A 14,853-nucleotide genomic window follows, 5' to 3' on the forward strand; every position below is an offset into this window, starting at 1 on the left:
TTCTCTACCACCTTTGGAGGGGTTTCCCACTTTGTCCTGGGGGTCACGTTTCGTCCTGGATAGTGGCTCTCACGCTCACTAGTCCCGGCCTCCTTCCTTACGGCTAGTGAACAGTCTCAGGGTGCTGGATTTGGGATGGAACCCTACCGAAATCTATATGTATATGTACATGCATATATATGTATTTGTATATAAATGTGTACGAAGCACTCCCAGTGTTACGTTTTTTTTCAAACTGACTTTACACAAAAACATCCAGTTTTGAACAGAATAGAATCAATTTATTTTATTCTATTTCTATTTCTTTTTTTCAAATCACAAAATGTCTCCTTTAACAATTGTATTAATGTAGTTGTTGGCTGCATGGTGGTGCAGCAGCCTCACAGCAAGAAGGTCCTGGGTTGGACTCGTTTGCAGGTTGTGCCTAACTGAGCATGTGCAGATGAGATTCCAATTAACAGCAGCGCCAAGTTTCAACTAATGATACAAAAACTGTTTTTTAGAGACAAGTCTTTGTTTGTTTGGCTCTGTTCCTGTTTCTAATGATTAAACATTAGTCAGAAATACAAGCAGTAATTTAATAGTTGAATGGATTTAATTCATAGAGCAACTTTATGTAATGAAGTGAGCAGTGAAGTGAGAGGAACGGCAGAAGCATTCGCCTGCCACACACGGGAGAGCCACGTTTGAGACTCTTGCATTGCGTTTTCTGCTAGTCCATCCACAAAAGTCTAAATCTCAGTGGGACTTTCCTAGTTAAATGAAGGTCACAAATAAATCAACTATTAAACATTTTGGCTATAGACAGCACAATATTCACTCATTTTTGCAATATTTCACTTTAGGGACAAAATGCAGTGGAAATACCCTGCCCCACAGGTGCTGCGCTTCATCATGTGCACTATGCACTTGACATGACTTTTATAGCTTTTTTATAGTTCCATAAACAAGACACTTCCATCTCTGATTTGCTGTAACTTTGACAGTCCTTGATTAGGTTGTTTGTTCCCTTCTTCCTACTGTGCCACTTCTAAATATAGACACATCTATATGCACTAGTGTCATTAATATCTGTTTAGTTTATACACTTATAGAAGAAAATACTACTAAAGTATAATGAAAACCCTAATGTCCTAATTAACTGCCAGCTCTGCAAATGAAGCCAATTAATTTGTACAAATTTAAATGCATATATATTTTTTAAAGGATTTCTTGCCCCGTAGGCTTTATTAGACAGGACAGCTCAGTGTGAAATGGGGATGAGAGAGAAGGGAGAGACATCCAGTAAATTGTCAGAGCCGGAATTCAAACTCCGCACGCCGCGACATGTTGCCAGTGGAGCCTGGCATGTGTGCTGCCGCCTAACCACTCAACCACCGGGCAGCACAATTTGTACATATTTCTATCAGTCAAATATTGCGTTTGCTTCTCCTTTTTCACTTGTGGCGTTTGGAAAATGATCGTACATTTGTTTCCCGGCTTTATCTCGGTGCGTTTTGCCTAATTTTGTGATGGCTTGCTCCCCCCTCCAGTTTAAGTCAGCGCTGACCTAGATACAGAAGGGGAGCAGTGAATGAGTGAGACAAAGGCGGAACAGGAACATTAGCCTAAAAATTTTGAGCAGCTCAAAATGTGTGAAAATGGCCGTAAATTATTATCTTTTACGAATAAACATGTTTCAGGTGGAATCAATTAGAGTTGTGGACAATAAATTATATGAGGGTAGGTGAAAAAATTATAATTTGCCGATTTTGTGGCATGGTTGAATAAATATATCAGGATAGTGCAGGAATAGTATGTCAATAGTATGAATAAATTATCCGGTTTAACAGGTCTGAGTTGAAGACGAGCACATTTTACTGTCTAAAAACAACAGAAGTTCAAACTGATGATAACAAAAGCTTCCTCTTCCCCTTTAACCTGCAGTATAAAGTGACTGGAGAAGGCAGTGAGTACACAACTACAATATTGTGTGGTAAATATTGCGATATGGCTGTTAAAGTGGTGCAATATTGAGATAAGTGACATATTTGAATATACTTTTTGACCTATTCATTTCAGTTATTTTACATCCTCATGCCTCATGTTTTGTCTCTTAAGTTTAAAATGGACAGAATTGAGCTGATACATTCATTGAAAAACTGTAAATTCTGAACTTAAGAGACAAAACTGACGAATATTTTAATATATACTTGATATTAAAATGTTGCATTTCTTCAAAACAACATTCACAGTATTATATGAAATCCCATAATGTCCAATCCTAAATCTAAGTTGTACATGTTGCTGTACTTGTAAAACTCAAGACCGTTCTTGGTCTCGACATTGGCCTCGAATCGAGCGCGTCGTCTTTTTGAAACGCCTCATTTACCGCAGTGCCAGCTCTCCACTGTCTGTGTCCAGACAGGTGATTGACCTGTCCACTGTCAGAGGGGGAGGTGGAGGGAGGAGACACAGAGGGGGAGGTGGAGGGAGGAGACACAGAGGGGGAGGTGGAGGGAGGAGACACAGAGGGGGAGGTGGAGGGAGGAGACACAGAGGGGGAGGAGGAGGGAGGAGACACAGAGGGGGAGGAGGAGGGAGGAGACACAGAGGGGGAGGAGGAGGGAGGAGACACAGAGGGGGAGGAGGAGGGAGGAGACACAGAGGGGGAGGTGGAGGGAGGAGACACAGAGGGGGAGGAGGAGGGAGGAGACACAGAGGGGGAGGAGGAGGGAGGAGACACAGAGGGGGAGGAGGAGGGAGGAGACACAGAGGGGGAGGTGGAGGGAGGAGACACAGAGGGGGAGGTGGAGGGAGGAGACACAGAGGGGGAGGTGGAGGGAGGAGACACAGAGGGGGAGGAGGAGGGAAGAGACACAGAGGGGGAGGTGGAGAGAGGAGACACAGAGGGGGAGGAGGAGGGAGGAGACACGGAGGGGGAGGTGGAGGGAGAGGAGACACAGAGGGGGAGGTGGAGGGAGAGGAGACACAGAGGGGGAGGTGGAGGGAGGAGACGCAGAGGGGGAGGTGGAGAGAGGAGACGCAGAGGGGGAGGTGGAGAGAGGAGACACAGAGGGGGAGGTGGAGGGAGGAGACGCAGAGGGGGAGGTGGAGGGAGAGGAGACACAGAGGGGGAGGTGGAGGGAGGAGACGCAGAGGGGGAGGTGGAGAGAGGAGACACAGAGGGGGAGGTGGAGGGAGGAGACGCAGAGGGGGAGGTGGAGAGAGGAGACACAGAGGGGGAGGTGGAGAGAGGAGACACAGAGGGGGAGGTGGAGAGAGAGGAGACACAGAGGGGGAGGTGGAGGGAGGAGACGCAGAGGGGGAGGTGGAGAGAGGAGACGCAGAGGGGGAGGTGGAGAGAGGAGACACAGAGGGGGAGGAGGAGGGAGGAGACACAGAGGGGGAGGTGGAGAGAGGAGACGCAGAGGGGGAGGTGGAGAGAGGAGACACAGAGGGGGAGGTGGAGGGAGGAGACGCAGAGGGGGAGGTGGAGAGAGGAGACGCAGAGGGGGAGGTGGAGAGAGGAGACACAGAGGGGGAGGAGGAGGGAGGAGACACAGAGGGGGAGGTGGAGGGAGAGGAGACACAGAGGGGGAGGTGGAGGGAGGAGACGCAGAGGGGGAGGTGGAGGGAGAGGAGACACAGAGGGGGAGGTGGAGAGAGGAGACGCAGAGGGGGAGGTGGAGAGAGGAGACACAGAGGGGGAGGTGGAGGGAGAGGAGACACAGAGGGGGAGGTGGAGGGAGGAGACGCAGAGGGGGAGGTGGAGAGAGGAGACACAGAGGGGGAGGTGGAGGGAGAGGAGACACAGAGGGGGAGGTGGAGGGAGGAGACGCAGAGGGGGAGGTGGAGAGAGGAGACACAGAGGGGGAGGTGGAGAGAGGAGACGCAGAGGGGGAGGTGGAGGGAGAGGAGACACAGAGGGGGAGGTGGAGGGAGAGGATACACAGAGGGGGAGGTGGAGAGAGGAGACACAGAGGGGGAGGTGGAGAGAGGACACACACACAGAGGGGGAGGTGGAGAGAGGACACACACACAGAGGGGGAGGTGGAGGGAGGAGACGCAGAGGGGGAGGTGGAGAGAGAGGAGACACAGAGGGGGAGGTGGAGAGAGGAGACACAGAGGGGGAGGTGGAGGGAGAGGAGACACAGAGGGGGAGGTGGAGGGAGAGGAGACACAGAGGGGGAGGTGGAGGGAGAGGAGACACAGAGGGGGAGGTGGAGAGAGAGGATACACAGAGGGGGAGGTGGAGAGAGGAGACACAGAGGGGGAGGTGGAGAGAGGACACACACACAGAGGGGGAGGTGGAGGGAGAGGAGACACAGAGGGGGAGGTGGAGAGAGGAGACACAGAGGGGGAGGTGGAGAGAGGACACACACACAGAGGGGGAGGTGGAGGGAGAGGAGACACAGAGGGGGAGGTGGAGAGAGAAGCTATAATTTTCTGAAAACGATTACTTATATTTTAAGATATAAATCTGAGAAGACACACAATTTTCAGATTGACATCAAGTCTTTATATGAGCCCGGTGTTTGTTCCAGCAGTGCCAGACTGTAATGACAGAATAGGGCTTCCATTGTCACTCAAATCTACTGTGCAGTGATTAGCGTAGACTGCACATTCATAATTGGGACCGCAGACTTCCATTTCACTCTGACACAAGTTGCTGACTCTGACAATTTGCTTAGACATTTTGTAACCTCAAAGTAAGAGTTGAGGACTTGACATAAGCCGTTTGATTTGGCCATGGTAATAGTGGCTGTTGATCATTAGTGGCCCTTCAGATTACACATTTCAATAAAACATAGCTAACAATAATACTTTTCCAAAATCTTACCCAACAAGACTTTATCCATGACCCAAAACAAGTCTGATTTACACATGAAATATCTTCAGTGCCTGCATTTTGGATGGAATTGTGTGTATTGATGACACACACATTCCTTTTCAGAATTTTCAGTGCAGCTTCATGGAATTCTTTACATTTTCTACATATACAAGTTATTACATTCAGTGATCCATCCAGGTTCCTTTTTTCCTGCAGCCAAAAGTACATTACACCGGAATCAATCACTCCCATTCTTTGCGTTTTATTGAGTTTTAAAGTCAGAATATTGACGTTGAAGACAGCGTGCAGAGCCGGAGCGATCTCAGAGCAATAAATATGAACATTGCGGCGGTCCCAGAACACATGATAGTGATGAGCCACTTGACAAGCAGTTTCTCTAGCAACAAGTATTTCCCTGTGAGTACTCTTTTTCAGCTTTTTGGCTCTAAACTATAAACTGCCACTGGATTGATGTAAAACTATCAGAAATACTTACAACATGTATTATGCCACCAAACATTTACATTTCAATCACATAAGGCAAGGGTCAGTGAGGAAGTGCCTTGCCCAATGATAACGGTTAAGAAATACAGGTCGCCAGGCTCCAACCACCAACCTCCACCATGACGTTTTTTGTCAACTTCAGCATTGCAAGTTTGATGACCGACTTTGCTGAATGTCCCTTCCCATTTTTTGTACCCTAATTTCTTTTTTAAATGTCTGTCCTGGCCAATTAAGCAAAAAAACAAAACCCAAACTATCAGGTTTACCGTATATTTGTTGCCCCATTACATTTCATTTTGTAATCAACCATCTGAGATAAGTTTTACTTTGCAAGTTTCTTTCAATAGCTAAAGACTCTTGGTGTAACAAGGCGTCTGACGAACTGAAGAGTATAATTCGGATGCACTCGAGACCTCAATTACAGCACTCTCCGCTCCCTCTGTCTGTTCCAATGACCGTTCCAATGACCACTCCAATAGTTGGCCTACACCCTCAAAGCAGAGAACAGGGAGGAAGACCATGGATTCAAAAAATAGCACCACACTTGACAGTATAATACAAAAAGACTTGATTAATGTTGAATGTTTAGCCAAGTAATACCACATAATACTGATAGACATAATATACTTTTTCATTTACTTAGTATTGAACTTACATGTTTTTAGAATGCGACATTTTAGAGCTCTACATGTATCACTCAGAAGCTGTGTCCCAATTAAAAAGCTGCAGCCTTCGAAGGACCCGTCCCACAGAGGCGGCTCGTCCGTGTCGCCGTCGTGCCGAAGTGGGACAGGTCCAGCCCACAGACCTGCTCTGTCGCCGAGTAACCAAGACTCGCTGCCAACGCTCATGCTAATGCTAACGCTATGCACAAAACGCAACGCAAATTACGCACTGTTTTTTTAAATCACGCTCTAAGGAAAGTTCATCTTCTCTTCTGTCTAAATGTTTAGCTCTTATAAAATTAAATAATTACCAATGTTCCTGTGATGGAATGACCTTGACGTTTCAACAAAAGTAATGCAATGTAAAAGTAATATGCCATTTTAATTTCGGAATATGATTTTAAAATGAATACATGATTAGATGAAATGTAAAATGTGCAGTCAGTTTATAAAGAGAGAGATCTCTTTGAATACTTAAAGACATTAAAAAGGTCAGTGAAACTACTTGAAAAATAATTAGTTTATTATGGGAATTAATTTTACTGAAGCATGTGACAATCCAAAATGTATTTATTTTCTTTGCTACAACTTTTAGTACCTTCTTTAGCCATTATAAAAGACATATCAAATATTTGTAACATCTCACCATAAATCCAAAATCACAACAGAAAATAAACAAATGTACAAATATGTGATCACGTGATCAATCGATAAAACATAATCCATCTTGGTCTGTCAAATGTGTTTAACTGGCAGATCATTATGGTGCCAGAGTTAATATTTGATTAATATTATTTATTGTTTGACGTTGCACTAGTGAACACGACCCAACACTCTTGGGCCACTCGGTTTGATGCTCGTCAACGAGGAAGAAGAGGGCCAAGCCAAGATGAACTAAGTCCTGGCTGAGAAGATTCACACTGAACAGAAGACGCTCTTGCACAATGGGACAATGGGTTTGTGGGTAGAAAAACCTGCCAGTCAAAGCCTGTAAAGAAATACACCATTTTCAGGCCATATAATAGTCCACAGGGCGCATCTTAAAGGAATAATAGAGGATTTTTGGCGAGTCTCATTTCCTCGTGGCGTGGACAGCAGAGTAGTTCTCCCACATTCCCTGCACACCTGCAGCCTTGTTCCAAGGATAGCAGCACGTTTCTCTGGCTGTGCATGGGTGGTTGATATGCCAGTGTGTGTTTAGTGAGTTCCTTCAGTGACAGTACAAAAATGACCACAGAGAAAGACTGTTCGAGCTCAGAAGAGACAGAAATCTGCAGAGATGAGAGATGATCTGATCCGTCGCGCTACTTAACAAACGCACGTGTAGCAGCGAGGCTGTTACGTGCTTCAGCACGAGGTTTGATGTTGTTTCCTCTGGGAAACAACAGGAGGGTGGGGGTGGGGGGTGAGTGTCGCATGCACATTTTTAAAAAAGGGACTAACAGTCGCTTGAGTTCTCAAATCAGCGAAAAATCCTCCATCCATCCATCCATCTTCTGCTTTATCCGGGGCCGGGTCGCGGGGGCAGCAGTCTAAGCAGGGACTCCCAGACTTCCCTCTCCCCAGACACTTCCTCCAACTCCTCCGGGGGGATCCCGAGGCGTTCCCAGGCCAGTCGTTCACTCGTGAACAAGACCCCGAGATTTGAACTTGAACTCCTCCACTTGGGGAAAGGACTCCCCACCCACCTGAAGGGGGCAGGCCACCTTTTTCCGGTCGAGAACCATGGCCTCGGATTTGGAGGAGCTGAGTCTCATCCCAGTAGCTTCACACTCAGCTGCAAAATCCTCTATTATTCCTTTAAATACATCCAGGTGAATCGTTTAGGAGAAAATGATAAATACATGCACTTGAGATAAGTAATTAAAAATGTGACTGATTATGAGGAATCTTGCAGTGTTTTTATAGACAATGAAACATGTGCCAAACCTAATTAGTCACAGTAGTCTTCTTTGAAGACAGGTCAGCGCTCCTCCACTGTAGTGTTACTGTATTATTCATAATTATGAATAGTATCATTATCATTAGCATTAACATTTATTATCTAACCCGTCTATAGGCATATCAATAACGGATACAAGAGGTATCCACAACCACGTCAGCACAAATTGGTTAAATGTCTGATTGGCGTTTTGTCGGTACAAATTATATACTCATGTAGTATTTCTTGACCCGTAAGTTGTGTGGGTTGTGTTTTATGTCTGTTTTACGATGCATTAAGTAAGTTTTCGTGGCAAAACCTGCGTTTAGCTCTGGGCTGTGGGGCTAAGTTGGAAGCTAAACTTGCTATCAACCTGTTAGCTCCGTACCAACCGGTTATTTATCTTAACGAAAGGTATTTATATAATGTAAAGTCACAGCGCTATCTTTTGGACAATACAAAAACTCTGTTGCTTGCTCTTTCATGGACACTTTATTGCTATTTCATTGAGATGTGCAAATGTTATTTAATATGTGTGTGCACTTCCTACACTGGATGTTTTATGCTGAATCTCGTGTTGAACTTTGATTGCAATTTATACAACCATAGATTGTGAACCTTTCAGTATTTCAGTATATGAAACCATTGAACATCTGCAGATTGTACATTTTGTGAATATTGGATTAATTGTATGTTGGTAAACCTTCACTGTAAATATATAAGGCATAGCCACACTTTGATTCACTAGTTTGTATTATTGCTTACACGCACCTCCCTGAGTCAAACCTACCTTCTGATCTAGACCAGTGGCATATTGACACACATGCTACATGTGGGTTGTGCTTTATGTGTTTTATGGTGCTGAATCAAAAGTAAATATTTAATTCAACTCCGACTTCTGGAAGGTAGAGATGTGATTTGTTAACGTGAAAATAACTTTCACATTCTTGGATTAATACATTTTTATTATGTACTGAATCATCTGTGAATTCTGTTTATCGACAAATGGCAATGAACCCTATTCTGATTCATTGATGCTATTCGGGGCCTTTTGTAATCCAAGTATTTCCATTTTAATATAGTAACTTCTAATTCTGATTCAAGTCCAGTTACCATCAATAACAACACTCCTCTTGAGTCTTCAGTGACAGCTGTAGGGGGAGGTGGTGTCAGTGTGACAGGGGGGAGGGCTTATCTCAATGAGATGCAAATGAGCCCCCCTGTGACTCTGGGCTCACTCCGGTGAGAAACTTTGGAAGCCGTTTTCTCAGTGAATGGGTTTGAGAGTTGTATACATTCAAATGACCACAACTTACTCAAATATTATCAGATCTACATGAGTGAGACATCATTGGAGAGCTTTGATTTCACACTTTCAGAATCTGTGAATAACTCAAAATGTCTCCGGGTAGACATGTAACTGGTTTAGCCACGGTCAGACACATTTGTACTTACTTTTCCTCCGCGGGATGAGCTGCTTCGTTGGTTTTCAAACATCTGACGAGCACCGCGCAATGCATTTTGGGATATACAACATAAGGCCGTGAAGTGTGCTCAAATGTCTCCTTTGTTCAAGACGGGTTTCCATGGAAACATGGACCACATTTGTCAACTGCATTCGGCCAGTTTAGTCAGCAAAGTAAGTGACGCAACGGCCTTCAAATGTAGCCTTCGGAGGATGCAGGATTACATTAATGATAAGAGAACACCGCTTAAAGGAGACCTATTATGCAAAATTGACTTTTAAGAGCATGATTGTTATTTTCCCTTCTCATAAACCACTGGAAGCTGCATTTAGAGTGAATCATGCATATTTGAGTAATCTTTATTGTCCTGTGGACAAGAGGCCATTACTCTTAGTTTCACCGCTCCCCAGATTTCTCCCCGTGCCACGCCCACTGCTCTTTACTTCCCTCTGCAATTTTATTTCTTAAATGGTGACACACGTAGGATAGTCTTTTAGATACACCGGTGGGCCTTCCAAATTCTTTATGAATTATTTTTTGTCAACATCTGATGAAAGGAAACTACCAGGCTGGTGGACATGTTGAATATAAAGTCCCTCTTGATATGTTTCCTTTAAGTTAATGGTTCTAGAGTTAATGATGATTTTTTTGGTCACTTTCCATAGAGCTCATTGGCCTTGTATTATAATTATGTTAAAGGTTTTTCCCCTCAAAGGAAAAAAATGGGCAAAACCTACAAAATAAATAAAGTTATATTTTGGAAAAAAAAACACAATTCTGTTTTTTAAAGAAAGAAACTATAAGTTGGCATGAGGCTCACAAAATAAATAGCTTGTTGCATGTTGCATTCCTACCTGAGCGTCCACCTTCATAAGCTCCGCCCCCGCGTCCACCAGGTACCCACAGATGGTGCGCTGACCCAGGGAGGCGGCGCGATGCAGGGCCGTCTCTCCTCTGCGGGTGGGAGGGGAGCCCGGTGAGAGACACAAAAATAAACTGTAACTCTTGAACTATAAACAATATATCATGCAAAAGTCGCCTGCGCCTGCGCTCGGCCCCATGTTCGCCTGCGCCTGCGCTCGGCCCCGTGTTCGTCTGCGCTCGGCCCCGTGTTCGCCTGCGCGCCTGCGCTTGGCCCCGTGCGCGCCTGCGCTCGGCCTCGTGTTCGCCTGCGCTCGGCCTCGTGTTCGCCTGCGCTCGGCCTCGTGTTCGCCTGCGCCTGCGCTCGGCCCCATGTTCGCCTGCGCCTGCGCTTGGCCCCGTGTTCGCCGGCGCTCGGCCCCGTGTTCGCCTGCGCTCGGTCCCGTGTTCGCCGGCGCTCGGCCCCGTGTTCGCCGGCGCTCGGCCCCGTGTTCGCCGGCGCTCGGCCCCGTGTTCGCCGGCGCTCGGCCCCGTGTTCGCCGGCGCTCGGCCTCGTGTTCGCACTCTTCTCTTTTATGTCTTAAATTGTTTTGTGATTTCATTAGCTTAGACAATCAGTTGGACTGATTTTAAAAAGGCGTTGGACTCCGAAAGCACGTTACCCTTTGTGGCTAGGTGTTTTTTTCTTTTTTTTTCATTTAGTACATTTTATTGTATTTCTGTTTCTGTAATTTCTTTGTGATTTGAATGCATTTTTCCTGCTGTGTGAAGCACTTTGAATTGCCTTGTGTATGAAATGTGCTCTACAAATAAACTTGCCTTGCCACGTCAAATCAACAACATCAGCAGCTTTTTACCATCAAAAAAACATTGCCAAAATTAAAAAAATATAGTGTCTAAACCAGACTTGGAGAGACTTATCCATGTCTCCAGTAGATTAGACTACTGTAACGGCCGCTCACTGGTCTCTCCAAACGAGCTGTAAAACAGCTGCAGTACATCCAGAACGCTGCTGCTCGGGTCCTGACTAGAACCAGGAAGTATGATCACATTAGTCCTGTTCTCAGGTCTCTGCACTGCCCCCTGTGGCTCAGAGAAGAGACTTTAAAGCAGCTCTGCTTGTGTACAAGTCTCTCCATGGCCTAGCACCAAAGTACATCTCAGACATGTTAGTGCCATATGAACCATCTCGGACTCTGAGGACCTCAGGGACCGGCCTCCTGCTGGTGCCAGAGTCAGGACTAAACATGGACCGGCCTCCTGCTGGTGCCAGAGTCAGGACTAAACATGGACCGGCCTCCTGCTGGTGCAAGAGTCAGGACTAAACATGGGGAATCTGCGTTTCAGTTTTATGCAGTTGAAATCTGGAACAGTCCTCCAGCATAATGACTGAAATGATATTGTTTGCACTCTTCTCTTTTATGTTTTAAACTCTTTTGTGATTTCTGTCATGTCTTTGAGATTTTAATGCATTTTCCTGTTGTGTGAAAGACTTTGAATTGCCTTGTGTATGAATTGTGTTCTACAAATAAACTTGCCTTGCCTATTCGGCCTCCCATTAGTCTGCACTCTGCCTCATGTTCTAATAAATCTGGTTAAAATTAGGTAAATATGACAGGTTGAGTGCACTTATACTCGTGTCTCTGTATTTTTTGTTGTTGTCAATATTACAAAAAATAGTTTGCATAAATTGCAACTAAATTTGTGTTACATTTGTATAGCTCTGTTTTCCCCATTAAAAAAAGGAAAAAAACATACTTACAGTAGTTTATCTGCCACATCCAGTAGACTTGGGGCTAAAAATGCAGAATTATAATTTTAATATACATTAAGACAATTAAATGATCACATTTTGAAGTTTAAAAGTGTTTACCGTTGTTCACTATGAAGCTGACCACTTCTTTACTTCCTGCGTTGACAGCATGGTGTAAAAGGCTGCATCCTGATTGGTCCAATATGATGAGCTCTGCCCCTTTTGAGTGCAATTCCTGAAGCTGCAAAATATGTTTAACAATATATGTTAAATATGTTTAATCATTTCATTTAATAAATACATATTTTTGCAATGTGCCAATAATGATAACAATGTACTAACCTTGTCCAAATCCATATTCTTTACACATTCAAATATTTCTACAAAAAAAACAGAGGGACAAAAAATATTTAAAAAGAGTAGCAGTGATATGTAATGCTACTATGCCTTTACTATTACCAGTACAACAACAACAACAACAACAACAACCACAACAACAACAACAACAATTTCAGAACGTTCTTTTGCAAAATAAAATATACATTAGAACAAAAAACATCTAATTACTTTGCATAGCTAAACATTTGTAAAAATATAAGTGTGGAAACAGCGGAATTAAAAACACTAAATATGATATGTAGGAATTTAAATAAGAATTCTCTTGTATGTGCATAACTGACTGATTTGTGAAAATGTTGCCATTTGACAAGGGGAATGGCAAATTCCCTATAAATATATTTCGTAATTTCTAAATATGGAAAGAGGTAAATAAATTGTATTTATTGTCTAATTGTCTCAAAGACTCAAAAATGCTTGAATTATTGTGATGTAATATGACTGGTCCATTATGGCAAATGTAATTACAGCAATCTTAAAATCAAAATCAACTCAAGGAGTAATTCATAATTTGAGAGTTTATTGGAGTTCTCATGAGTGGAGCGCAGGAGCCAGGCCACAGTTTAAACCCTGGCTGCACGTAGTGGTAATAGATCAATTATAAGTAGTAGTTTAAGCAGCACTAGTAGTAACAGTAACAGTGCAGTACTCTTCCAGGACTGATGGGGTTAAATATTTGTGCAAAAATCCTGGAACTGTAAAAAAAATTCTATCTCATTAATATTAATAGGCAAAATAAAAACATGATTTTTGTCGTAGAAGGCACAGATAAATGGTTGTTTTTTATGAGATTTATTACCTTTGCTAAAAAGAATTAAAGGTTGAATGGACGATTTTTTTGACCAAAATCTGAGTCTCATTTCCTCGTGGCGTGGACTGCCAATTAGTCCTGCCACTTATCAATCATAAAACGCATCTACCGCTCACCTGCAACCGCGTGCGGTTCGTCCCCACGAGCAGCACAGTTCCGCGTGTCTAAGCGCATGGATCTATCATAATATAGTTCCCTCAGTCTACGGGACAAAATTAAGACGGAGAAAGACAGTTCGAGCTGACTCAGAAGAAGACGGAAATCTAGGGGAGACGAGAGATGCGATGTGATCCGTCGCGCTAATAAACAAACGCACGTGTGTGATGTATCAGTCCGCAGGGGGAGTGCGCATGCGCACTTCCGCCTGCGTTCTCAAATCGCCGAAAAATCATCCATTACGCCTTTAAACGTTTCTGCAAAACTGGAAATTCAATCTCGACCTCTGGATTAATGCCCTCACTCAATCCATAACATCTTACCAAATATCAGTGTACTACAACGACAACATAACGTCCTTCACAGATTTCGTTTCAACTTTACCCTTGAATAAACTTTCGCTACGACAAACAACATTACACTTGATCTAATGCCACAAAAGTGTGAAAGCGCGAGGTGAGCCCGCTGCTCCAAAGGCTTTCCCTTCAGGCTGACCAAACAAACGTGCCATACAACAGACCCACTCACAATCCCATGAGTAATAACCATCTATTTGCACCATGAACAATCCTCAAAACACACTCCAATCCATACACACTATTGTCCTTCATTCATTTTTCACTACCAACAGTAAGAATGTGAAGTGATAGATCGCAACAAAGGCTGACTGTCATTACCATTACGAGTACACACCACATACACCTACGTATCTGTCACATACACAAAACGCGCATGGCCATGAATAGGCGAGAGTTTTAAATTTGTTGTTTCACTGACTTTCCTTGGCATTTTTTAAGAGGGGAGGACGGAATAAAAATAAAAATTAAAACATATTTTCATGTTATCAAATCACATCTCTACCATCCAGAAGTCGGATTTGAATTTAAAAATGAAATTTTATTCTAAATACATTTCTTGGATTCTTAGAATATAGGCCCTACTACAACCTCAACATTATCTACATAATTACAGTTATCAATGATAACCTCCTACGGGCCGAACAGCAGTGCAGAGTACCCGGCCTTCTTGGAGTCCTTGGGAGGGGTACTGGACAGTGCACCGACCGGGGACTCCGTTGTTCTACTGGGGGACTTCAACGCCCATGTGGGCAATGACAGTGACACCTGGAGAGGGGTGATCGGGAAGAACGGCTTCCCCGATCTGAACCCGAGCGGTGTTCAGTTATTGGACTTCTGTGCTAGCCACGGACTGTCCATAACGAACACCATGTTCAAGCACAAGGGTGTCCATCAGTGCACGTGGCACCAGGACACCCTAGGCCGGAGGTCAATGATCGACTTTGTTGTCGTGTCATCTGACCTCCGGCCGTGTGTCTTGGACACTCAGGTGAAGAGAGGGGCAGAGTTGTCAACCGATCACCACCTGGTGGTGAGTTGGATCCGCTGGCGGAGGAGGAAGCCGGACAGACTTGGCAGACCCAAGCGCATTGTGAGGGTCTGTTGGGAACGTCTTGCGGAGCCCTCTGTCAGTAGGGCATTCAACTCAC

At 44.3% G+C, this 14,853-nt stretch overlaps 1 protein-coding gene across 2 annotated transcripts in view; it reads right to left on the reverse strand.

Moving 5' to 3' along the window:
• LOC140361881 (diacylglycerol kinase zeta-like) overlaps positions 1-14,853 on the reverse strand; it is a 128,212-nt gene that overhangs the window by 5,277 nt on the left and 108,082 nt on the right. For both annotated transcript variants that reach the window (XM_072447779.1, XM_072447788.1), the window contains exons 30-33: positions 12,326-12,363; positions 12,104-12,224; positions 11,993-12,026; positions 10,224-10,323 (exon numbers count right to left, since the gene is read on the reverse strand). In XM_072447779.1, coding sequence (XP_072303880.1) covers positions 10,224-10,323; positions 11,993-12,026; positions 12,104-12,224; positions 12,326-12,363 — 293 coding nt within the window. The remainder of the gene's footprint in view (positions 1-10,223; positions 10,324-11,992; positions 12,027-12,103; positions 12,225-12,325; positions 12,364-14,853) is intronic.

This window comes from Eucyclogobius newberryi, unplaced genomic scaffold (genome assembly GCF_026437365.1).
Source record: "Eucyclogobius newberryi isolate DKJ021-1_F unplaced genomic scaffold, fEucNew1.0.hap1 SCAF_1, whole genome shotgun sequence".
Taxonomy (NCBI): Eukaryota; Metazoa; Chordata; class Actinopteri; order Gobiiformes; family Gobiidae; genus Eucyclogobius; species Eucyclogobius newberryi.